Source organism: Cryptosporidium ubiquitum (genome assembly GCF_001865345.1).
Source record: "Cryptosporidium ubiquitum isolate 39726 chromosome Unknown contig_16, whole genome shotgun sequence".
Classification (NCBI taxonomy): Eukaryota; Apicomplexa; class Conoidasida; order Eucoccidiorida; family Cryptosporidiidae; genus Cryptosporidium; species Cryptosporidium ubiquitum.
This window is the reverse complement of record NW_021639815.1, coordinates 177,204-203,335: the sequence shown is the minus strand read 5'-3', so window position 1 is coordinate 203,335 and position 26,132 is coordinate 177,204. Positions and strand designations below refer to the sequence as shown.

The following is a 26,132-nucleotide window of genomic DNA, read 5'->3' as shown; positions in this document are numbered from 1 at the left end:
ACAAATTATTCATTAAATTAATTAAAATTATTTGTATTCTACAAATTTCGATCTCAATTACTGAGTTTAATTTCTTAAAATGGAGGAATCTCAATTACCCTGGGTTGAAAAGTATAGACCATCAGGCTTGCAGGACTTGCTATCACACAAGGATATAATAAGCACTATTGAAAAATTTATTAGTTCTGGCCAACTTCCGCACTTGTTATTCCATGGGCCACCTGGCACTGGAAAAACTTCAACTATACATGCAATTAGCAAATGTATTTACAAAGATAGAAAATACCAGATGGTATTGGAACTTAATGCGTCAGATGATCGCGGTATAAATGTTGTGAGAGATGCAATAAAAAGTTTTTCAGAAAGTGCATCAACTACATTAAATCACGTTAGCGGAACAAATTTAAGTAGTTTAGATGTGGAGATGTCCGATTCAAGCGTAAAAAACTTAGACTGCAATAAGAACTTATGTGAAAATATTAAGTTAGTTATTTTGGATGAGGCAGATATGATGACTAGTACAGCTCAAATGGCACTTAGAAGAATAATGGAACGCTATTCCGAACATGTGAGGTTCTGTATTATTTGTAACTACGTTAACAAGATAACTCCCGCATTGCAAAGTAGATGCACAAGGTTTAGATTCTCTCCACTTCCCATTGAAGATATTAGGAGTCGAATATCGGAAATTGCGCTATCAGAAAGAATTTTCATAACTCTAGAAGGTCAAGAATCACTCATCAAGTCTTCAAGGGGAGACATGAGGAAAGTTCTAAATGTACTACAGTCATGCAGCATGAGTAATCATGGAAATATTCAAAAATATAAAAATTCCGAAGAATTACAGGGAATATTCTGTGAAGGTCTTGTCACATATATTAATGAAGAGATGATCCACAGAATTCTTGGGATACCCACAAAAAGTGAAGTGGACTATATATTTGGAGTACTCTCACGAGAAAGCTTTTCAAATGGCTACAACGCACTCCATAATTCCCAAAATGAAAATGGATATTCTACCCAGGACTTTGTGGATAGTCTTTATAACAAATCAATGGAAGCAAATTGGCCCGATGAAGTTGTTCCATTGCTTATGAGACGGCTTGCAGATATAGAATATAGACTTTCAAGAGGGGCCAGTGAAAGTATACAGCTCGCTGCAATTGTTTCATGTTTTCATGAAGTTAGAATGGAAATGGAAAAACTTGTTTGAATTCGCCACAAAAATAGTTTTATCTAATTCAAAATGTTGATTTATCATGAATTAATATTTTTCTTAACAGTTTAATTAGACACGATGAACAATTGTAAGCGGTTATTTTCCCATTAACCCCTTAAAATAATTTGTTTATGCAGTTTTTTTCATTGTTTAGACTAACTAATTAATTTTTTATAACTCTCCCACACTTAAATCAAGAAATGACTTCTGAAGAAGCGCAAAAGGAGTTTTTAGAATATGATTGGTCTAAGAGTACATTATGGCAACAATATTATAATAATCTTTACCCGACACCATCAGCATCTCAATTAACCACTTTTAAGAGAAAATGGTTTAAGAAGAATGTAAATCCTAACCTTGAAATACAAATTAAAGAAAGCTATAACAGTTACCAACAAGAAAGTAAATGTTCAAGCTTTAACTTCCAACCTGAAAGTACCAGATCCAAACTTTTACTTTCTGAAGGATACAAGCAGTGGATGATATTTGCACTTTCCATTTCGCTCTTGCTTTCATCTATTATTCCAATTCTAAATTTTCTACCAATTATTCGCGGATCTAAACTTGTGCGTATGCTTGTGCAACTATGTTCTTTATTATACATTTTTGGCCTTGGAACACACTTATATGATATTTCAACTAAACCTATTAAACTCTTATCAATTGAATTTTGGCAAAAGATTCTTATTGAAGAATCATTTTATTCATTAATTTCCATTGTTGCATATTTTGGTTTAATATATTCATTTCCTATGATATTTTTTATTCCAGCAATTACTTCATTATTCATTATATCAAAGTACCAACCGGTATTGAATAATGAACAGATCATTAATGTTTTCAACCTTGCGAATCAAAACAAGAACAGTTTATATCAAAGAAGAGCATTTTTCGAGGTATTTGCATTAGGAATTTATATTTTGTTTGCAGTATTTACAAGGAGAATCAGTATAATTTACATTTCGCTGTATTGGAGTTTAACAAGAGTGAAATATCCTATTGATCCTTATGTTCAATACGCATTTAGAATTGCTCACTCTCAAATCGATGGTTTTTTTAAGTCCTATTCCAACTATATCCCAGGATTTATACCTAGATCATACAATTGGGTAAGTTCAAACAAAATTTGCTGAAACAATTTATTAATATTCATTTAGATCTCTAATTTCCTTTCAAGACAAGTTAGCCCACAGAATTAATCAATTTGAATTTTTGATTGGCTTAAATTGTTGTTAATTACTAGAATTTGAAATGAAAAAAAAAAAATATTAAAAATCACTTAATTATGCAATTAATATAAATAGAAATGTTCAAAAATTATGTTAATGACGTTGAAATACTATATATTTTAGTAAATATACTTCTTTCTCACTTTAGTGGCAATAATTAATTTTCTTATTTAAACAATTTAATAGACATTCAGCTTTTTTTTGCGGGTGTGAGGATATTGTGTCCATTTAATTATAAAATTTATGATTATTTGTAAGGAATAATAATAGAAAAAGACAAATAATCTTTTAAATAAAAATTCTCAAGATTACGCTTTATTATAGTGGTAACTGTCGTATTTATGAGATATATCTTGCCATTCTTCTCATGCAAAGTTGATCAATAAGAGACGAAAATCATTCATAATAATTTAAATAATGTCTCAAATAGCGATAAAAAGTCCAAAAACATTGCATTTGAAGCTAGTTTTGTTGGGGGATGCTTCAGTTGGAAAATCATGTTTAGTTGTTAGGTTCTCAAAAGACGAATTTCATGAATATCAAGAACCGACTATTGGGGCCGCATTCATGACTCAATCAGTAAATGTTGATGATGATTATACTGTTAAGTTCGAAATTTGGGATACGGCGGGACAAGAGAGATACAGAAGCCTCGCCCCTATGTATTATAGAGGAGCAGCTGCAGCGATCGTGGTCTACGACATTACTAACGCAGAAACATTTCAGGGGGCAAAGTCGTGGATATCAGAACTACAAAACATTAACAATAATGAGATCGTTGTTGCTTTAGTTGGGAATAAGTATGATTTAGAAAGTAATCGGACTGTAGATTCCGAAACAGCACGTAATTATGCCAAAGAAAAAGGAATACTGAATTTCGAAACATCGGCGAAAACTGGATATAATGTCCAGGCACTATTTGAGGAAATTGCAAGAAAACTTCCAAACACTAAAAAGTTAGATTGCAGTAACATAAGTGCTGAAAGCAATGGTAACTCTGGAGGATTTCAATTGTTTAGGTCAGATAGAAATGGAAGAGGAAATTGCTTTTCAAGTAGTTGCTCTTCAAACTAATACTTTTAAATATTAAATAACAAATAGATATAATTTTGAAATGAATTTATATACTTAAAACGTCTATCTAAAATATTTATAATTTTCTGTTTATATTTCTAACTAAAATTAATGTTTGTGTAACTTCCCACAGGTTTACCTGTAACACAACTTTCGGACAAAATTTCTTTATTATATTGAAAGTAAGTTCCATATGTTATTGGATTATCTCTCCTTAGAGGAACAAATACTGCTTTGTTCTGCACATTTATCACAGATGGAAGTTTATTGTAATAATTAGGTTGGTGTGCGAAATTAGTTACACCATTCTTCCCCATACTATTAATGAAGTCTCTTAAATAGAAAGAGTCAATATTATAACCTTTATTATTATTCATTTCATTGAATGGCATTGTGGGTAATGTTTTAAATGATGAAAATTTTGCATTTAAAACTATTTTTCTCCAACTATATGAAATAAGTTTTATTCTTGAAATTTTATATAATGAACTTAATGAATTTATTAATATTTTATCCCTATTGTTAATATCCACTGGTTTTATTAAATTATCTTTCTTTCCATCTTCTGTTTCAACAAAGTTCTTTTTATTAGGCCGTGTTCGCATTTTCCAAAATGCATCAACCATTTGTAGCTTAATTTTGGTATTTATTATGCATGCAAAGTGTAGCATAGACGTTTCATATAATGCAACATTTGTCTCAGTGTTTGAATCCCTCTCTAAATCTCTTTTATACATCATAAATGATTCTTGCGTTTTCTTAAGTTCTTCTAAATGCTTAACTCTTAAATCTTCTACTTGGCTCATTAAATTTTCATTTTCTGCGAAAAGTGAAAGTTGTTCTTTTCTTAATAAGAATAGAGTTAAATCATTTCCTTTTAATCCTTTCCCGTCTTCATTTGTCGAAACTATTTTTGGCCTACTTATTTCTTTTTTCAAAATTTCAAACCCTTTCTTTAGATAATTTTGTTTATAGTGCGCTCTAAGAGTTTCATCAAGTAATTGTACTGCCATTCCTTTTAATAGAGAGTTGTATGCAATTTTTTTTGCTTCTTTTAAATCCATCATATTTGAAATTTTTTCATTTGCTTGATTAACAAGTTCCATAGTTTCTTGTTCTTTAACATATAAAGCTTTAACTGTTTTTTCCAATGTTCCTATTTGGGACTTTTGTATTTCGCTCGAATCTTGCAACTCTTTCATATAATTTTTCATGTTACTGATTGTGCTAGAGCTCATATTTTCTAATTCAGTCTTTTGAACAGTCATTTTTTCCAGTTGCTCTTTTAATGACTCCATTAATACCTTTCCTTGAATAAGCTCCTTATCTTTTTCAATAATTATTTTTTGTTGTTTTGTTTCATTTTTGGCTAACTCAGCTTCTAACTTAATTTTCAAATTTTCCTCACATTGACTTTCTAATGCACTAATTCTCTCAGCATATGTAGATTCTAACGATTTTCTTCTCTCTTCAAAGTTTTCTTCCAAATCCTTCTTTCTTTTGGAAATACCTTCTAAATATTCATTCTTTTTGTTATTATACACTTCCTCTAACTCTGCGTTCTTACGTGAATATTCTTCCTCTAACAATTCTTTCTTCTTTGATAATTCTTGTTCAATTTCCTTTTGTCTTGCGATATAGTGTGATTCAATATCCTTTCTTATTTCTGCCAGTGAAACGTCTGCTTTCTTCTTATTCTCAACAGCAGCAATTTCAATAGTTGCATGCATTTCTCTTTCCATTTCTTCCCTTAACCTTTTTTCAAAATTAAACTTTTCCCTTTCCAGTGCATCTCTCTCCGACTGCAAAATTTTATTTAGTTCTCTCTGTAATTTAATCGCATTTTCACTATCGATCTCACACATACGATCTATGTATTCTTTTTCTATATATGCTCTTACCTTATTTACAGCTAATTCAAATTGAGCTCTTAAGTCATCTGGGACATTTTCTGAAGGTTGAAGTTTTTTGCTATTTGAAACTTTTTTTCCAATATCGTGTACTTCTTTCTTTATTTCATCCTTGTCTCTGGAAAACTGTTTTGCATTGATTTTAACTGAGCTTCCTTTGGAAGATTCTGTAAAGATTGAAGCCGAATCATCAGACGTTATTTCATTTGGTTTTTTTTTTATTTTAGGGGACGAAAAATTAGAGGAAGAACTAGATGAAGAATCATGAATTTTTTTTTTGCTAACTTTTTTTATTTCTGGCATTTTTTTATCATGTTCATTTTTCTTATTATTAATTTGTTCTACTGCGTTTTCTTTTTGCAAAGGCTCAAGTTTTTTTTTTGGTATATTTCCTTTTTTATTTAAAGGCAAAAATTCAGCACCCAATGAAGTTTTAGGAAGTAACTCACTGTGGACTGAGTTAATAGATTCTCTCATTATAATGTTAATAAAGGGTTTTCTGCAAACATAAAACGTAAGAGAACATGTGATGTCAATTACCAGTTCACACAATATAATTACACACATTTTTGTAAGCTAATATTCATTTGAAAATATATGTAATTTTAAGATCAAATCTTGTTAAATTTATTATATTTTTTAACTTATTTTTATGTTTTCCACACTTTTTTACATGGAGTCAACTTGTTTTGTAACTTTTTTGATCTCATTAACAAAGAGCAGATCATTTGTGTAGTTCAATATTACCCAACAATTTTTTGAACAAATATCGATGAATTTGTCTTCCATTAGAAAAATTTCTCATTTTGCAAGATGTGGGTTTTTTGAGAGACTTGAAAGCCCACAAGTAGTTTGTCCAGATGCCGTTGAATTATTGATGAGATATTCTTCACATAACAAAATTCGAAAAAATACAAAAGAAATGAAACTTGACGTGAGTTTAATTGAGCGAGATATTGAATTATATTTCAGATTTTGTAGAAAAAAATCAGAATATCTTTATTACATATTCTTGCAACTTACATCCGAATTTTTCCAATTGAAACAATTCAAGTAAGTGGAATTATAAACAAATAAAATAAAAAAACTTCATTAGATTTTGTCAAATCAATCGTTTTTATATTCAATGATTAGTATTTTTGAAATTGCTCTAAATGAAGAACACGAAAATAATACGAGCGAAATTGAACAATTATTATCGTTAATAGTATTTCATTTTATTGAAAGAGAACAACCAATGTTTTGTAGAGTTGCAATTAAATCTGGTTTGTTGAAACTATTAATCCGAATTTTTAAAAAATCAAATGACAAATGCATAACTTTTAGATTAAAGAATGCGTTGTTACGTACAATAATCAGGTTAATTAGGATTTCTTCAACTTCAGCTTCATATACATGGGTCGAATTAAAAAATGAAATATCTGAATTTATTTTTTCGGGTGATGTTTCAATGCGAATATGGGGTATTAAATACATTTCAACTATTATTAAAATGATCGAGGTTGATAGTGAAGATGGTTTGACATTAAATTTTATCCAACCGCTAGAATTATGCCCTTCCATATTCGTATTGATGTATGATGAATGTCTACCAATAAGGTTACAAACAATTATAATTATATGTAGAATTATTATTGCTAGAAATAGTGAAAAGGAATGCAAACAGTTAGTTTACATGGGAATCATTGGATTACTTCTTGATGTGTTAAAACAACATGAGCTGAAGAACTGTAAAAATAGTGTAGCACTTCCAATTATCATTTCCTTAAATAAGCTAATCAAGCTCTCGGAAAAATGGTGTATGGTTTTTATTTATTCGAAAGGAGTTGAAATTACACTAAAATATTTAAAATATTCTTTAGAAAAGATTATAACTCCAGTAATTCTTCTCATATATAATGTTAGCAGCTATTCTTCGTTTCATACAAATAAAGTCTTGGAATGTAAAACATTGGATAAGATACATAGGATCAAAGAGTTAATCAATTCGAGTGATTTCATAAAGATAATTGATCACGTAATCTATTCCTTAATTATGAATTGCACAGAATACGAAATTCTTTATTCCTTCGTTATGAATAGTGGAGATCCTTATATTATTGAAAATAAATCAATTCAAGACCATCTAAAATTAGTACAGAAAAACTTTAACAAACTCAAACAATTTATTGATTCAAAAAGGAATAATTAAGCATGATTATCTACGGATTTTTTAGCAATTTATTTAAATAAAGTTTTTATCAATTAATTTTTAAACAATTAAAAATAATGAACTTTTTTTTGATAGAACTATTACCACCCGCTCATGCTCACGTTTGATCATAATCTTCTAAATATGCAGGAAATTGCACTTTATTCTTTCTCCATATAAAATATCTCAAGTTGATTATATTGAATTATCTAATCGTTAGAGATTACTAATAAATTTGATCATATCATTTTTTTAAATAATATTTAACATTTATTTTGCAAACAACTTGTCAAACGCGAATATATTAAAACACTTCTATAGAAGATATCTCTTGCCATTTATTCCAAAGGTAAATTTGGTAAATTTGTGTTAACTTAGTCATTTAATTGTTAAGGAAACGATTACTTTGAAGATGTATATTTCTTTAGAAAAAAATGGTGCAAGATTTAAGCTAAAGGACATTGCAAAAAATTATTTTGGAATACCAAAGTAAGAATAATGGATTTGAGGGCGAAGACAAGGAAACAATAAAAAATGAATTTATACAAAAATGTAATCAAGCAACTTCAAATATTAGGAAAAAGGAATTTGGGTTTAAATTCCGCATCCGAGACTTCGAAGAAGTTAATAATGTATGAAAAACTTATTGCACCCAAATTGATTTGAAGAGAAAATAACTTACTATTTTGTGATTGCACTGAACAAGAGTTTTACTTCATTGAATAGTTAAAAAAGGCACGAGAAATATCAGTGGCATAAAAAAATAGTTTTTTGGAGACAGTAGCTAGAGTACCAAGGATGGCTGGTGCAATGTTAAGGTACTTTCATTCACTTTGAAAAACGAAAAAAGTTAACAGGTGGATACATAATCTACTTAAGGAAGCCAAAAATAAGATGATTCATCTACTAATATGATTAAAACTGATAGATAAATTGACAATTTTAATTAGAGTTAGCATAATTGGCACTCAATTTACATTCTTAATATTTCATAGATTATTTTAAATAATTTTTCAATAATCCTCGTACGGATTTGTTGGGTGTTTAGAAGAAAAAGATGCTCGCGCATACACTCATTTAATTTAGGAAATAGATAAGGGCCTAGTCACAGGGTTTAGGAGAAAAAATCCAGAATTTGTTTCTGTTTGCTATGGCTTGCTAGAAGATGCAACTATTAGGGACCTATTTTTAGGAGTGAGAAGAGATGAATCACATCATAGAGATTTCAATCACTGCCTTGCAGATATAAGATCTAACTGGGTATAATTTTTTTGCTATTGATTAGACATTATTCTCAAAAAAATCTATTTTTTTATTACTTTAATGCTTGCCATTTTATTGACAAAATAACAAGCGCTTTTTTTTCTGAATTGATGAAAGAATAAAGTTCAATTAATAACAAATTAATAAAAACTTAATCCTGAGAAAATATTATTATTGATGATCAAGGAATGATTGATAATAATTAATTAGTTTTCCTATTATTTGGAGTATATATTGTTTTTATATTTTGAAATCAATGGATTTTGCAGAGAAATTGGGCGATGCCTCTCAGAAGAATAACTTAGATGAGCAAGAAGAAATAGTATATTCATGGGAACAAGGCCTTGTAAAAAATTGGGAAAGATTAGTTGAAACAGAGAGCGGACTTGTTGTAATTGATGATGAAAGTAATTTTGATTTGAATAATGCAACCATAAATTCTAATATTGAATTGCTAAAAAATAGCTCAAATACTAATATTAGGCGTGGCTTACTAAGAAATATTGTAATTATTTTAGATATGACTTCTAATATGTTGGAGCTCGACTACAAGCCCGACAGATTGCAGTGCATGATTAGATGTAATGAAGTTTTCATCAAACAGTTACTTGAAGACAATCCTTTAACCCAAATTTCGGTTATTTCTATCTACGATGGTATTGGAGAAGTAATAATAAGTTATAACTCTAACTTTCTCGAAATAATAACAAGCATTTTAAACTATCTGAAAAAGGGTTGTAAGGGAAGTATGTCAATACAAAATGGTCTTGAGAAAGCCAAATATCTATTAATTTCAATTCCTCCATATGGAACAAAAGAGATTATATTTTTTTTAGGTAGTATGAGGAGTGTAGATAATTCTTTTTTATTCAACGAATGGGTGGAAGGCTTTTCTACTAATAATATAACAATTAATGCAGTACTGTTTATTCCAGAATTATACATAATTAAAACAATCACAAAAATGACGGGCGGCGTTTGTTTATGTGCAATGAATAATGATCACCTACTTAAGCTTACCCTTGAGAATTTTATCAAGCCACCACCGAGCAATACAACAAATACCCAATTGAACATTAACCTAGTTACAATGGGATTTCCTGAATATGTTAGTAATCAAACCCATCCTTTTGTTTGTTCATGCCATCAATCTTTAACTCATTATGGGTATTCCTGCCCAAAATGTAAGTCGATTATTTGTTATTTACCAACGAAATGCCCAGTTTGTTCTATTTATTTGATTTCCCCAAATCATCTTGCAAGATCATTCGCATATTTATTTCAACACCCAAACATTATTCCTACCAAAAATGAGGAGTGCTCAAAAAACGAGTTTGATTATATAAAAGAAAAATGCGAGTTATGCGAAAACTCGTTTTTCAATAATAGCTACTTGATTTCTGGGTCAAAACAAAATGTAAACAAGTACCTTTGTACAAATTGCAATACTCACTTTTGTAACGAATGTTGCAAGTTCATTCTTAATAATCTACATCAATGCCCAATTTGCTGTTCGTTGAAAATTTCGTAGCGTTTTTGTTATATAATTTATTTTTTATATTTAATATCTACTCATTTATTTTTTTATTACCTCTTAATTTGCGTTATTCTACGATAACCGCCTAAAAAAACATATAGTTGGTGCATGGAAGACAACTATACGCAGAAATGCAAAAATTTAGCATGCTTACGATATCGCTATTGCGTAAAGATAAAAATTATTGCTGAATATTATGGTTACTTTTGTTTAGAATATGGATAAACAAAAGAAGGTTGAAGAAAAAACAATTCCCTTTAGTGGAGGACCAATTATTAATCAAAAAGTATATGATAAAAATTCGATAAAAGGGTTGAAACACATAAATAGTAGCAGTTCAACTATATCAACAAGTTCGGGGTCATCTGTTGAACTTTATGAAGCATCCGAATTACAAAGACTACATAGTATTGCATTAAGGAGTATTGCTATTGTATGTTTAGCTGCCTCTTTAGATGGGTGCGATGAACAACTTCTTCCAGCATCCTTGAGAGCTCTTGAAGTAGATTTGAAATTGAGTCCAAAAGATCTTGGACATATTATTTTGTGCCAGATATTATGCCTCGCATTGAGTTGTCCAATATGGGGTTTACTTGCAGATAGATATTCGAGGAAGTACATTTTAGCAACCGGTGTAACTGTTTGGGGCTTTGTTACAATATTACTTGCATTTAGTAGTTTTTATTGGGAGGTTTTAATCACTAGAGCCATTAACGGAGCATTCTTGGGTAGTGTTGGACCATTAGCACAGAGTGTTTTAGCAGATACACTCAACTCAAAAAACAGAGGGTTAGGATTTGGAATGATACAACTCTCAAGTTGTCTTGGAAGAGTTTTCGGTGCAGTACTAACTACATCAATTTCACAGAAATTAATCGTTGGGTTTCAAGGATGGAGGTTTGCATTCCTTTTGGTAGGAGTTCTAAGCGCAATACTTGGTGGGATAATAGTATTTCTTATGGATGAAATCCCTCACCTGCACTTACATCGTTTTAGGTCGATTCGATCAGATTCCAATAGCGAAAGCGAACAAGAACTATTAGAACAACAAGAACAAAGTGAATTTAGTATTTCTGTCGTTGCACGCCCAGATACTGGAGGGGTGGATTCTGATATTCAATCAGTGAGTGGCTCAATGTCGCAGGAAGAAGGGCAAAGAGTTACTCTTCTTAATACATTTGACACAAATAGAATATTTGTACACGATGAAAATGAGGAAATCTCTGATATAGTTGATGAGAATGTGTCTACGTTTCAATTTATGAGAAATGTAATCACACAAAGTTTGTTTGTAAAAAGTGTCATTTTAATGATTTTAGAAGGAATTAGTGGAACGATACCTTGGAGTTCACTTACATTTATGACCATGTACTTACAATATTGCGACTTAACAAATTTCCAGGCAGCCTTGGTCGTTGCAACAATGCTTGCAGGATCTATGATTGGTGGGCCATTGGGAGGATTATTAGGAGATTACTTAAATCGTATTTCTGCCGACCATGGAAGACCACTTGTTGGTCAAATTTCGATGGGAATAAGAATTCCAATAATGTGTATTCTTTTCTTGGTAATTCCAAAAGATTCTTCATCATTCTATTATTTTATGGTTTTATCTTTTCTTATGGGATTCTTTGCAATTGCAGGTGCTGCCGCAAGCAGACCAATTCTTTCTGATGTTGTTAGAGCATCTCACAGAGCAACTGTATTCTCCATAGCTGTTTTGTTTGAAGGTATTTCAGCGGCTACATTTGGGGCTCCTGTTGTAGGGATTTTATCAGAAAATGTCTTTGGTTATAAGACTACTGCCGAAAATGTAAGTCAAATGGATGCAGAATCGAGGCTTACCAATGCTAATGCGCTTTCAAACGCACTTGTCTTCCTTACTGTTTTCCCTTGGTGTATTTCTTTATTGTTATATTCTCTCTTGCACTTTACATATGGGAACGATAAGAGATCATTGAAAATTCAACTTTCTGAGTTATCCGGTTATACAAGGTCGATTAGAAACAGGTTAGAATCGAACGGGTCGGATACTCTTTCGAGTAGATCTTAGAGGAAATATTTGCAAATATAATTCTTAAGTTATAGAAATATCAGTTTTCCGGCTTTAACATTGTTTATGTAACTAAAGTTTTATCTAGTTATATTTTTATTACTTTTTTAGGGCTGCTTTAAAAATGTGAAAGGCAATCTTCTTTATTTTATTGGCTCAAAAAGTTACGGATTTTGCAAAAAAAAAAAATATATTTATTTCACATAATTACATGTAAAAAGTATGGCATGCAATCTGTATAAAATAACTGGTTTTTAGAACCCGCATGTGGGGAGGTGACGTTATAAGTGAAAAAAAATTTATTAAAATAATTTATGAAACCAACACATAATGGAAAGAGTTAGAGTTGTTCTTAGGGTGCGGCCGAATGCTGATGGGAGTGATGATGAGGACATTGTGGATATAAGGAGCCAGCGAAAAGTTGTGATATCTAAACCTGGAAAAAAGAACACATACTTGCTTTCACAGCAAACTAGATATTACGAATATACGTTTGATCATATATTCCCACCTGAATCTGGTCAAGAAGCTGTTTACAGCATATCAACATGTAACTTTTTAAAAAACGCAATTTCAAATGGAATTAATTTTACGGTTTTCGTTTATGGAGCAACAGGCACAGGTAAAACTTATACCATAATTGGAAACGAAAAAAATCCTGGGATAGTGATTAGAGGGATTAATGAAACATTTGAGCAACTTTTTAGCAATGAAAAATTAATTAAGGATAATGAACCCGACCTAAATAGTAACGAGAATAATAACTCAAATGAATTGAGACCTAACTCCAAATTCTTTGTAACCGCATCATATATGGAAATTTATAATGAAACAATTAGAGACCTACTAAATCCATCAAATAATTCAAATAATGGCCAGTACTCTTGTGAAATTCTAGAAGATCAATCAAATATACAAATCAGCAACCTTACTCAACTACTTATTGAAAATAGTAAAGAGGGAATTCAAGCCTTAAATTTTGGAAATAAATACCGAAAGATTGAACAAACTGCTGCAAATAATGTATCTTCAAGAAGCCATGCAATTTTTCAATTGTCAATATTTTTAGAAGGAAAAAAACTGTATATGTCAACGAATAATAATCCACACAAATTCGTAAGAAGTAATAATTATAAAAATGAGCATTTCCCTAGTGAAAAACTATATAAACCATCAATAAATAATTCAATGAATCCTCAACTTTGGTGTAAAATTTCGTTTATCGATCTTGCCGGTTCTGAAAGAGCGAGTGCAACACAAAATAGAGGAATTAGATTAACTGAGGGTGCTCATATTAATCGGTCATTACTGGCTTTAGCTAATTGCATTAACTCTCTGGCTTTATCAAGCTCAAGCGTTGATGGACAGGCCATTCTTAATCAAAATAGTGATGTTAGGCACCATGTTAAATATAGAGACTCTAAATTAACTCATATATTGAAGAATAGTTTAGAAGGTGAGAAATGTTTTGTTGTAATGATAGCAAACATTTCTCCATCATCCAAGGCATTTGAAGAATCTCACAATACATTGAAATATGCAAACCGAGCAAAAAATATAAAGGTTAAAATATCTAACCAGTTATTTAATGAGAACGAAGAAGGGGATTCGTCATGTACTTGTAATTGCCGTTTTGGAATTAATACTGACCAGAAGGTTAAATCTTTTAAAAATTCTCAGGTAGACTCGTCTTCTCAAACCATGATTTCTGGATTAGTTGGAACTGACGAGAAGAAAGTACCCCAAGAAGAGAATAACCATGGCCTAAATTTGATTCAACACTTAAATAATAACATATATGATGTAATTAATTCTATGAGCGAATTTTCAAATCATATATCAGGCAAAAAAGTTAATGAGACAATAATTGATGATTCAAACTACATTTTGGAGAAAGAGAATAATTCACAATTTCAACACAATGAAATAAATTACTTAGAAAAGCAATTAAACAGAACTAGCTTTGTTTCAACACAGTCCAACGATGAGAACCACGTTGTGGAACTAAACAAAATGAATGAATCAATTTGTAATGAAAATTCTTTCAGAGAATTAGAATCGAAAATATTCAGTATAATGACGGATTCACTAAAAAAGTTAAAGGAAATTAAGTTAGAATATAGTGAAATAATAAATAATGAGGCTTTACTATTAAAGAAAATACAAGATTTAGCGGAAGATTTCTCGATAAAACGACAAAAAAAATATACAGAGTCTGTACAGGATCAATCATAAATTAATTTTTCTCTTAATCACTAAGTTTTTTTTCCACTGAAATTAAGAAGTCTATAATGTCTTGAAATTTCCAACCCAATTCATTTTCTATAATGCTTTTTTCAACTCCTAATCTCTTGTTTAATACATGGTCAAACTCAGAAATTACACCAATTAAAATTTCCTTGATGGATACAAATATTGACAGTGGGTTTGGTAAAAAAGAGATGATAGAGTTTAGATTTGCTTTACCATATTCACATCCCAACAAATCAGAACTATTCGAATTTAGAATATTAATTGAACCAAAACTGCTGGGTTCGTTTAAAGGTTTGTTTCCAATATCTTTTTTTGAATTCTCTTCATAAGGGCATTTTTCTGAAATTAACAATGAAAATAATGTTTCCATTTCTTCCTTACCTGCAATAGAAAGATATAGGTTCATATACTTTAAAATATAACAATTTATATGAAGTTCCAAATTTTTCCAAAACAAGTCAGTTGATTCTCGAATGTACTTGTGATTTGTGCATTGTAATTTACTTATATCACTAGATTGGATTTCGGGATGTACTTGTAGTACAATTTTTGTTAAAGGAAGAGAAATATTTGAACATATGTTGTTAATCAGTTCTTCTAAGTTTGAATTGATTAGAACGTCAACAATATTAACAATTGAGTCTAGTGTCGCCTTAGAATAAAAAAGATTGGAATTACTTATAAGATTGTTTGAATCAGTTATTTCTGCATTGCTGGAAAATTTATTTTTATTACAGTCTAATTGACATAAATCACTTTCCAAAACTTCGAATCCATCTTTTTGGCTATTTTCTTTACTTAAATTAATAAGCTCATATTTTAAATAAAGTAGATTCCTAATAATGAATAAATTTCCATGATATATCCTTGATATTTTATCACTAAAGTACAACTCATTACATATAAATTCTTTAGCAGAAAGTAACTTATCGCAACACTTTTGAACAATCAATTTATTTAAAAATAAATAAGTGGAATTAGGAACCATATGGTCAATATACGATAGAGCCAATAAAGAGTTCTTTACAACAGGATAACATCCGACACTTATGTTGATTGACTTAACTTGTTTTTGATCAATCCCATTTGAAGGAACATCATTTCTACCGATAATATTTAGCCCATATTCATCCTGAGCATTCTCAAAGTAATCTTCATCAAATGGGCAATCCTCTACATCACTATTAGATTGAAGCCTAATTGTATTAGGCGGAAATGAAACATTTGTTAATAATTCACTTTTATAATGATGTTCTGTATTTTTGTTTATGCATTTAGATTGAACTGAGTTTTCTATCGGTATTTCTTCCATGGAATTATTACTAAATAAAATTTTAGATGAATTTTGTTGAATACTTAATGTATCAGAAACAGAATCTTGCAGAGATTTAAAGCTTTTTATTAATATTTTATCTGCATTGAATTTCTGCAATATTTCTGGATAATTTAACTCTTCAAATTTCAATTCGTAATCTTGAATTTTTTCTTTTATAAAAAATTCTGTGGAATACATCAACTGTTCGACTAGTGAGTTTTGCAGCTTTAATATATAATGAAGAAGCGAAGACAAATAGATATCTGGAAAAGAAACAGACTGATATAAATCATTTGAGATATTCAAAATGTCTTGCGACAGATATTGAATTGATTCTCTCAATAATTCCGGATCTTTTTGTGTTTCTTTAATGTGCAATATTAATTTATTATAATATTCATTGCCAAACTTTTCAATTAGTGAGCTAAAGTAATTATTAAATTCAATACTGTTCCTTTTGGAAATGTTCATTTTATTTCCAAGCTCCCTGCTAAATCTCTGAATCTCATAAATTTTTTTTTCATCCTTACCATTTCGAGTTTCTTCACAGCAAAAAAACGATTTATATGCCATCCATTCGTATTTGCAATAATTTAATACTAGCCTGGTAAAATTTTTAATATTCAGTGCCAAACAGTTTTTAAAATCTTTACCAAAATATAGTTTGTTTGAACCAAACTTAATAAACGACTTAACCCCACAGTGTTCGTCAGAAATCCTAAAGTTAATATAGTAACTCTCCATTTCTTCTATTGTAGATCTGTAAGTTTCATTTTGAAAAGTCTCTTTATATCTTTGCATTAATAATTTAATATATTCATTAAAGAGTTTCCCTTTAGCTCTTAATTGTGTAAAATACAAAAAAATATTGTGTTCACCTTTATTTTCTCTATTTGAATTGTAATTGGGACGAGAATTTATATCTGTAATATCATCGTTTTCATTCACATCGTTTTTAACTTGGCAATCTTTTAATATATTTTTCATAGTATTTTTAATTATACAACAGAGCTTAACTCTTAATTTTTTATAACCATCCACATAATAATCTTTGCGTTTTAATTCCGTATGGTTTTGGAAAAAAACAATTGAGCTGTCAATTATTTCGAAACAGTTAGAAACCTCCTTTAAATTATTTGAAAACTTATCATTCTGTAGTTTATAATACATAATTGTATACTGCTGATAAGGAAATATACATTCCTCAATTATTCTTGCTTGTGACTCTAGGTTTCTGAGTAAAGATATAGAATTATCACATATAGACTGAAAACAAGTTATATTTCCAATAAAATCAACTTTTCTGGATTCAAGCTGTTCTAAGTTTTTTTTATGGACTATGTTTTTGTTTCTTATTTCGTCCCACTCGTCTTTAATATGATTAAAACTATTCTTGATCATTTCCAACTTACAGAATTCATTCTGAACTAAATCTTCGTTGATCATATTTTTTAAATGATTGCCCAAGTCTTTAAAAGTTTCATTGGATAATATTTCTGAACAATATTGTTTTTTAGGAACCACAATACCACTAACAAAAGTTAGTCTATTACATCGATCTGATATAACACGTAGGGTTTGTATGCTTCTTTCAGGAATTAAATTAACTGAATTATTTGTTATAGAAAAAGACCTCCTATTTGGAGAAATTGAATCTCCATAAATGCTAATGTCACCATTCATTAATATTTGACGATTTAAACGATTCTTTACATTAAAATTGAAGAATATTCACACTGCAAAATAAGTATTACCGCCGTATCCACCAGTTGTATTTCTTTAAAAAATTGGCTAAATGCAAACAAAACAATCTGTTGATTTACTAATATACAGTTTGACAATATTCCATAGACAAGCATGCGTATTTCATGTAAATGTTGTAGAGGCAGAATCATCGAATTATTGGAGGTTAGTGATTTTTTAAGTTTCACACATTTTTAATACTTTTTCACCACATAAAAAAATAGGAACTTTCTTTCAAAATCTTCGCATAAAGATGAAGTTTGCGAATCTCAATGCGCTTCAAAAAAGCATAACTCAAAAAAATATTACAGGCATATCCGTCTATTAAATGGGCTTCTTTTTTCAATGAAGTCTTTTTGTAAAAGACTTATACCAAACGTTACTAATGATCAGGATGGGTAAATTTATCTATTAAAACATTTAAAATAAATCTTTATTATTCGAGTATTTTAGTTTTATTTCTTATACCACTGAGTTATACAAGTTGTATTGTTTTGAGACACTTTCAGGGCATAAGGTTAGTTGAAATGATTTCTAATTGTTTATAATTAAAATTTTAGTTTATCTTGATGGTGCATCCATCAATAAATTACGGAAATGAGCTATTGAGGTGAGTGACAATTTAAAAAAAAACGGGGGAATTTTTAATTAACGTCATTTTAGGCAACTTTACTCAACCATATATTTAGAAAATGTTATTAAATCACCTGAATATAACTATGGATCTTTAATTGATAATCAATTGTTTGAAAGTTCATTGGGATCATTTTTTAAACAATATATTCAAGAAATGTCATAAAATTAGTTTAAATCTTATTCGAAAACTAGGTTTTGTATAGTTTAATATTAATTTAAAAGAATCATTTTATTATTTAACTTGTATATTTGCGCCTATTACGATATTTAAATTATAATTCATGAATCACGTTAACTTTTCAAACAAAAGTGTAATTAAATTAATTCTCCAATTCTTGTTGGAAAACGGTTTATTAGAAAGCTATTTTACTTTATCAAATGAAAGTGGAGTTAGTCTAAACTGGGTTGAAAGTCTTAACAAAATTGAGACAATAGTTAGTAAGGGGTTATGGGATGAGCTAATCGAAATATTGAAATACATCCAGATTCCGGCAAAATTACAAGCAATTCTTTTTGAACACATAGCCTTGGAGTTATTGGAATTAAAAGAGCCATTTGTTGCTCAGTACTTGATAGAAAATAATAAATCACTATTTTTATATGATAATCAATTTAATGAGAAATACAACAAGTTACTCGAGATCATCAAAAAATCAAAGGATATAATTTCAAGCACAGAGAATACTTCTGTTGAGTCAAACTATTCTTCAATTTTTACCTTTATTAAAAATAATTATATTGAAAGGGGTAGTAAAGAAAAATCGAGAGAAAGATTATCAAAATTAATTTTAGAAAACTTAGTAGAAGTTAAAAAATCAGTATTATTAGAAGTTATAGGTAATTCTTTAAGATATAAAAATACTTTAAAATTAAACTCTGAAGAAATATGTGAAAGCTTTGGTTCAGAATTTAATGAAAATAGTTTTATATGTGATCAAAGACAATTGCAATTGAATGGATCAAAAGAATTAAAGTTTTTTATGAAGTCTCCTATTATAATAGATTCTGAAAAATTTGGATATATATGTTGTATTAATTTCTCTCCTTCTGGAGAACAGATATTTGCAACTTCAAAAGGATATATTTTTATTGGAAATACTAATTTCTGTAATGGCACAGATCAGAATGTTGAATTAAAACGAATATATTCCCATTGTGAAGAAGAAGTTAAAATTTTAGGTTTATGCGTAGCTAGTATTAACAATGGAATTAGTTGTGGAAATGAAATTGAAAGTCTAGAAAACTCTGAGCATATTTTAATTGCAAGTACAAGTGAAAGAGCTGATATAAAGATTTGGGACTGTTCGAACTCTAATTTTATTTTTTTTGTTAATGCGTATGAAAAATATATAACTGATTTAACTTTTAATAAGGATGCCACATGTATACTTTCATCCTCTATTGAAGGAATTGTAAAAATCCATGGATTGAAGTCGGAAAGAACAATTAAATATTTTCCAAAAAACAGCGAATTCTCTATAAATAAAGTCTCTTATAATAATTCAGAAACGATGGTAATAAGTGCACTAAGTAATGGGAATATAGATATCTGGGATATTAAGTCTAGTAGTTGCATAGCAACATATGATATATGTTGCTCGCAAATATTTGAATTAAAACCGATAAATAACATAAATTTTCTACTTTCAATTCAAAAAAGTGATAGTTTAAAAAAAAACATTGAAAAATTTGATTTTTTTTTTGTTGGGTCAAGATCAGGAATGTATCTTGTTGATATTTATAATGGAGAAGTGGTAAATCTACCAATTGAAGAAAATTTAATGGAAAATCTGTTCTCTGCTACATTTAACTCAAAGTTAAACATTATCATTTGCTTGCTAAAGAATTCTAAAATCTTGTTATATGATATTAAAGATCGAAAAATGAATTACAAAGAGATAGAGTATGAAGATTCATACCAATATGAGCAAATATTTACGGGCAAATTCAACGGAAACATTGCAGTTAGTGGAAAAAATAAATTTTTCGTATTAAGTGAATATTATCAAATATCCAACCATGTTGATACAGATTCAAATATTGAATTAATTTCATCCGATTCCAAATTATAGTAATCTCTTATCATATATATAAATTTAGAATCTTTTTTGCATTCTAATATGCGCTTAAACAAATTATTGATTAATTTACAATTTTTTAAGTTATATATAGTGTGAATTAAACTAATTGGAAAGATATTTTTGTTTGAAATTGAATTATTTACACTATGAATTATTTTACGAGTATTTATGCTTAAAAAATCGATCATCTTCTCAGTTTCATTTCCAAAAATATACGGATTTCCATTTATAATTGATATAATTTCTGATTTTTCTAGTAAATCTAAACCAAAATATCCGCTCTGACAAATGTCCAAAAAATAATTCGAACAAAGAGATTCAAACTTTGCGCCCACAACACAACTAGTTTTATTACTATCATTACCGGCCTTGTATGAGTTGAAAACTGCAATATTTCTGAATGGGTGGCTTACAGATCTTCCTATTGTACTTAATGGATTAATATAAGTGTTGTTTAAATCTTTCATCGTAGCACTAATTTGGTCTATAATAAATGCTAAAGTAACGAGAGGATTGAAATTTGTATTAGAATTTCTTTGTGCCAAGCTATCAATATGGTTCAAATCAATTAGCCAAATATCATCGCAAAATTTACTTTGATCTATTAAGAATTTTGTATTTGAAAAATTTAATATTTTATTAAGGTTCAAATTATTGATACTTTTGTTTTCATTCTCGTTAATTAATAAAGAAAGTGATGGTTTGTATGAGTGTGGTGTCTCTTCATCTAGAAACTCTAATATTTCACTTGAAATATTGCTATATGCAGAATCTACTTCTGTCGATAAGTAAATAATTCTATTTTGGTCAGAGTTTTCAAGTTTATGACGAATACTTTCCAATATTTCGGCACTTTCAAAACGTGAATTTTTAACATTTAAACTATAAGAATTATTTAATAGGCCATTAGCACTATTTGGGTTTGAATAATTCCATTTATTTGGAATTTTATTATGAATATTTTTATCTCCTAATAACCTTTTTAAAAAAAATATAAGATTAAAGTTATCGGAATATTCTATATGATTGTTGCTTTGTTCAAATACATCAATTCTCCCGTTCCAAGGTGAATGTTTGGTTAAATCTCTCATATTGGAACTAAAAGTCAGATTTTTATCATTAGCATGATCTAAGATCGTGCCATTTTGATTGAATGAATGTTTGCTATCTAAGCAGCCACCAGACTCACCACAAAACCCAAAAAATTTGTTTTGATTGTAATTTGAGTCAAAAATTGCAATTGATCCATGCTCAAAACTATTTTTTTCATTCTTCTCGGATTCCTTAGAGTTAAAATTAGATATATTACTTTGATTTGAATAGATTTGATTAAAGTATGTGCAAACAATTGCAGGCACGTTACCAGAAAAAATATGGATGCTTTCCATTTTGTCAATTATTCATATTTTCCTTTGCCTAGTAGATTCGGACTTGCATTAATTCGTTGAAAATGTAATCGTCAAACTGACCTACTTTCAATTAACTTCTAATTGGCGGTATACAAGTTTTTGGCTCTAAAAAAAAAGTACTCACTTAATCGTTAGACAAGCAATTAATATTATAAGGGTGGTGTTTTACGCGTTTCATGGTAATCATTAGTACACAAATTATATTGAGCTACCTAATATTAATATCTTAAACATTTTTCAAGTCTACTATATCGTATTAATGAAGTTGATCTGCAAAGTGCTGAACGAATATTGAATACACAACATTACAAGTAATAATGGATATCTCCGTGTTATTGGATTTATCTCAACCTTACGATCTCCAAAAGGTTGAGATGTTGGATGAGTTAGTGGGCGTTATGTATGGTTTACGTCCTGGTGATAGAGTAATTGCAGATAAAATATTGAGCGAACTAAAACAGAAAACTGATTCTTGGAGAATAGTTGGTAATATTTTGCAACTAAGTACTGACTACAATACTAAATTTTTTGCACTAAGTATTTTAGAGAAGTGCATTCAATTTCAATGGAAAATTTTACCATTTGATCAAAAGACTGGTATTAAGCAATATATTACTGAATTGTGTATTGAACTTTGCCAAGACGAAAAAATTCTAAATGAAAATAAACATTTTTTGAACAAGACAAATGAAACTTTGATTATGATCGTTAAACAAGAGTGGCCTGAAAATTGGGAAAATTTTATTACTGAGATATGCAATGCAGCCAAAACAAATCAATACATATGTGATAATACTATGAAATTATTGAGACTTTTAAGCGAGGAGGTTTTTGATTTTGGTGAAGATCAAATGGTTTCTAAAAAGGTTGAAAAATTAATGGATATATTAAATCAACAGTTCCCTCAAATTCTGTCATTAATACTATTTGTATTAGCTTCTTATTTAGAAAACCCACAAAATATAAAAGTTAACCTAGTAGTTTCATCACTACAGTGCTTGTGCCATTATTTAAAATGGATCCCACTAAATTATATATTAGAATGTGACTTGAGGCCTCAACTACCTCAGTCAGTTGCTTCAACTGGTAATAATAGTATTCTTTACAATCTTCTCCAATTTCTTTTAGACCATTTTTGGGGAAATCCTTCCTTTAGACTCGAATCAATCAAATGCCTAACTGAAATTTCTCCTTTGAAATTTGATGAAAATACAAAAGATAGCAATGGAGGTATTAACAAACAGATTGAAGATCAAATGGTTCATATATGGCTTTCAATTGTTAATCGCATTAAAGAAGTGCCGAATGAATACGCTCATTATGACAGTATACCAAACCTCTCTACAAGTATGAGATTGTATTATGAAAGATATTTTAATTATATCGCACTATTGCTTTCTAGCTTCATTAAAACTCATAGATTGACCATTTGTGAGAAATATCCTGAAACTATACAAGGTATGGATTTTGCTTTGGAACGTATGGTAAATATAAGTTATATTCAAAACGATGAAATTTTTAAGGTATGCGTCGATTTTTGGCTTCACTTCACCCAACAACTCGTATATGATGTTTTAGATAATTCAAAAAAGAAACCAAATGACACTTCGATGACAAATTCTCAAGCCAAATCTTCACCTTTATTTTTATTGAAAAATGATTCTTTTGGTAATATTGATAATTCGGAGTCTCATAGACAAGAGAATCCATTTAACAATCCCGAAGAATATAGTTCTAGATTAGTTCATTATCAATCCTTATTGTGCGATGTCAGGAAAATGGTAATATGTAGGATGGCAAAACCACAAGAAGTTTACATTGCAATTGATCCTGAAACGGGCGAGGTAACTAGAGAAAATATTCCGGATACAGATGAAATATCTTTATATAAATCTTTGCGTGAAATATTAATTTATTTAAGTAACCTAGGACAAAATTATATGGAGAAGATAATTTTACAATTGCTTCAGGAGGAATTCGAAATTGTTTGTATCAATTGTGGAGTTATTTGCACATGCAATTCCTCCTCTGTGAATCAATGGAATCCTATAAAACTTAATAGATTATGTTGGGCGGTAGGTAGTATTAGTGGAAGCTTGAGTAAAAATATTGAAAGAAAGCTAATAATAGAAGTCATTAAATCACTTTTGATGCTTTGTGAGAGAAAACGAGGTAAAGCCAATAAAGCCGCTGTAGCTAGTTGTGTTATGTACGTAGTAGGACAGTATCCTAGGTTTCTCAGAGATCATTGGAAGTTTCTTCAAACCGTTATTAATAAGCTATTTGAGTTTATGCACGAAACATTTCCTGGAGTAAAAGATATGGCATGCGAAGCTTTTTTGAAGATCGCAACAAAATGTAAAAAATCGATGAGTTCGAATAATTATATTGATGGGAACAATAATAGAAATTCAAATAATCAAATGATATCTGGAATTATTGATGGGGGTTCACAGGATATTAAGTTTTTAAAGTATATGATAGGATACTCGCAAGAACTAAAACAACATCTTGACGACAAACAAATACTCATTCTAATACAAGGAATTTCACTAACTATTTCTTCTCTAAAAGATCTTGATGAACAATATTTGTACATAAATGAATTGCTGCACATTTTTGATGTTTTATACTGGAATGATCTTGTTTCCAGATTGGTCGAATTAAAATCAAACCGTGACAACCAAGGAATAGTTAGTGAGTTATGTTCAATGGAATGCTCACAAAAGTTAATTATTATCGTACGTATTATGGAAACAATTGCATCTAGCTGTGGAGTTGGCTTTGCTCGTGTGCTTATTGAAAGGAGCTCATTTTTAGTTGAGTTTTACAAATTTTATTCCAGTTTTATAACTTCAGAAGTTCAACAAAAAGGGGCAGTTATTATTTCCCATGCTCATATTAAACAATTAAGAATTTCAAAAAAAGAAATCATTAAATTAATAAACTCATTTATTTCATTTATTGCGCCTAGAAAAAAACTAAAGTTAACTGAAAACAAGAATTTTTCCGGGTATATAACAGATACACAATCGATATTATACCACAATATCACAGGATCAGAAATGCTACAATATATTATACGCCCAATTTTTATTCCTGTATTAGAAGATTATCATGCATGTATTTCTGAAATTAAGGAATCCCAAGTGCTTATCTTATCAAGTACAGTTATAGTGCGTTTAAATGATATTGTTAGGGCGAACAACGAGTTTTTTAATACTATTATTTACCATTTATTTGAATGCACTCTATCTATGATTAAGGATAATTTTCATGCATATCCAGACCACAGAGAGCTCTTTTATTCTTTCTTGGCCGATTGTAATGAATTTTGTTTCCTGCAATTATTCAATCTGCCAGGAAATATATTAACGCTTTATATTGAAAGTATAATTTGGGCTATAAGGCACGAACAACCAAATATGGCAGAAAAAGGATTAATCGTATTATACAACTTTTTAATGAATTTGATCAGCCATAACTCAAAGGATATTGGTATTCAAAATACATGTGCTCAAAATAATACGCTTTCTCAATTTTGCCATGCATTTTATTTAACAATAATTAGGGAAATATTTGGTGTATTAACTGATACATTACATACGTCGGGCTTTCAATATCAAACAATGGTTCTTTATGAGCTAATTAAAATTTCAGAGTTTTCATTATTTGAAGGGAATCAAAGCAATAAACTGGCTCAAAATAATTCTAATTCCTCATTCAGATGTGATAATTGCCAGGGAAGCACGTGTAAAATTTCAAAAGTTGGAGTAATGGAGTATATTGCGGACTTACTCATTAAATCATTTATTACTGTCCAAAAGGAGCAGGTTGAAGTCTTTGTATTAGAACTTTTTAATAGTGTTCACAGCAAAACTATCTCTGATTTTCAAAGACTTGTACATGATTTTCTTATTCAAATTAAGGAATTTACTAATGAAGAAAGTAAACACATGTTTGAAATAGAGAAGGGCATTGCATTAAAACGTGCAATTGAAATTGAAAAGAACAAGCAGTGGATGATCCCCGGCTTGCTAAACCAAGAAATTGGATTGAATTCTATCGGTTGTGAGGGTGAAGAAGATGATATTGAAGATGATGATGAATAAATAATCGAATATTTGATTCTGCAAGTCTTTCAAATAAAATAAAATAAATTTATATATATATATTTATATATATAAATTTATAAATTTATTTATTCTAATTTATTGTT

The 26,132-nt window shown here is 29.6% G+C and overlaps 12 protein-coding genes across 12 annotated transcripts; 9 read left to right on the top strand and 3 right to left on the bottom strand.

Annotated features, from left to right (window-relative positions):
- Positions 1-79: 79 nt before the first annotated feature.
- cubi_01128 (replication factor RFC3 AAA+ ATPase) lies at positions 80-1,213 on the top strand (the record flags this gene model as incomplete). The annotated part of the gene is made up of 1 exon (XM_029018140.1): positions 80-1,213. The coding sequence occupies one exon, from the start codon at positions 80-82 to the stop codon at positions 1,211-1,213; it is 1,134 nt and encodes a 377-aa protein (XP_028875477.1).
- Positions 1,214-1,419: 206 nt separating this feature from the next.
- On the top strand, positions 1,420-3,522 carry cubi_01127 (uncharacterized protein; the record flags this gene model as incomplete). Its single annotated transcript, XM_029018139.1, has 2 exons — positions 1,420-2,328; positions 2,911-3,522. 2 exons carry the CDS (start codon positions 1,420-1,422, stop codon positions 3,520-3,522), a joined length of 1,521 nt encoding a protein of 506 aa, XP_028875476.1.
- Positions 3,523-3,620: 98 nt separating this feature from the next.
- Positions 3,621-5,909, bottom strand: cubi_01126 (uncharacterized protein; the record flags this gene model as incomplete). The annotated part of the gene is made up of 1 exon (XM_029018138.1): positions 3,621-5,909. The coding sequence occupies one exon, from the start codon at positions 5,907-5,909 to the stop codon at positions 3,621-3,623; it is 2,289 nt and encodes a 762-aa protein (XP_028875475.1).
- A 649-nt stretch (positions 5,910-6,558) lies between these two features.
- cubi_01125 (uncharacterized protein) lies at positions 6,559-7,623 on the top strand (the record flags this gene model as incomplete). The annotated part of the gene is made up of 1 exon (XM_029018137.1): positions 6,559-7,623. The coding sequence occupies one exon, from the start codon at positions 6,559-6,561 to the stop codon at positions 7,621-7,623; it is 1,065 nt and encodes a 354-aa protein (XP_028875474.1).
- A 1,519-nt stretch (positions 7,624-9,142) lies between these two features.
- cubi_01124 (transcription factor TFIIH) lies at positions 9,143-10,417 on the top strand (the record flags this gene model as incomplete). The annotated part of the gene is made up of 1 exon (XM_029018136.1): positions 9,143-10,417. One exon carries the CDS (start codon positions 9,143-9,145, stop codon positions 10,415-10,417), a length of 1,275 nt encoding a protein of 424 aa, XP_028875473.1.
- A 223-nt stretch (positions 10,418-10,640) lies between these two features.
- Positions 10,641-12,476, top strand: cubi_01123 (MFS family sugar transporter; the record flags this gene model as incomplete). Its single annotated transcript, XM_029018135.1, has 1 exon — positions 10,641-12,476. One exon carries the CDS (start codon positions 10,641-10,643, stop codon positions 12,474-12,476), a length of 1,836 nt encoding a protein of 611 aa, XP_028875472.1.
- Positions 12,477-12,806: 330 nt separating this feature from the next.
- Positions 12,807-14,711, top strand: cubi_01122 (uncharacterized protein; the record flags this gene model as incomplete). Its single annotated transcript, XM_029018134.1, has 1 exon — positions 12,807-14,711. The coding sequence occupies one exon, from the start codon at positions 12,807-12,809 to the stop codon at positions 14,709-14,711; it is 1,905 nt and encodes a 634-aa protein (XP_028875471.1).
- Positions 14,712-14,724: 13 nt separating this feature from the next.
- On the bottom strand, positions 14,725-17,727 carry cubi_01121 (uncharacterized protein; the record flags this gene model as incomplete). The annotated part of the gene is made up of 1 exon (XM_029018133.1): positions 14,725-17,727. The coding sequence occupies one exon, from the start codon at positions 17,725-17,727 to the stop codon at positions 14,725-14,727; it is 3,003 nt and encodes a 1,000-aa protein (XP_028875470.1).
- Positions 17,728-17,839: 112 nt separating this feature from the next.
- On the top strand, positions 17,840-18,586 carry cubi_01120 (uncharacterized protein; the record flags this gene model as incomplete). The annotated part of the gene is made up of 5 exons (XM_029018132.1): positions 17,840-17,952; positions 18,012-18,185; positions 18,241-18,304; positions 18,348-18,397; positions 18,451-18,586. The coding sequence occupies 5 exons, from the start codon at positions 17,840-17,842 to the stop codon at positions 18,584-18,586; spliced, it is 537 nt and encodes a 178-aa protein (XP_028875469.1).
- A 118-nt stretch (positions 18,587-18,704) lies between these two features.
- Positions 18,705-20,495, top strand: cubi_01119 (WD-40 repeat-containing protein; the record flags this gene model as incomplete). Its single annotated transcript, XM_029018131.1, has 1 exon — positions 18,705-20,495. One exon carries the CDS (start codon positions 18,705-18,707, stop codon positions 20,493-20,495), a length of 1,791 nt encoding a protein of 596 aa, XP_028875468.1.
- Positions 20,496-20,505: 10 nt separating this feature from the next.
- On the bottom strand, positions 20,506-21,892 carry cubi_01118 (uncharacterized protein; the record flags this gene model as incomplete). Its single annotated transcript, XM_029018130.1, has 2 exons — positions 20,506-20,538; positions 20,648-21,892. The coding sequence occupies 2 exons, from the start codon at positions 21,890-21,892 to the stop codon at positions 20,506-20,508; spliced, it is 1,278 nt and encodes a 425-aa protein (XP_028875467.1).
- A 338-nt stretch (positions 21,893-22,230) lies between these two features.
- Positions 22,231-26,025, top strand: cubi_01117 (exportin 1; the record flags this gene model as incomplete). The annotated part of the gene is made up of 1 exon (XM_029018129.1): positions 22,231-26,025. One exon carries the CDS (start codon positions 22,231-22,233, stop codon positions 26,023-26,025), a length of 3,795 nt encoding a protein of 1,264 aa, XP_028875466.1.
- Positions 26,026-26,132: the final 107 nt, after the last annotated feature.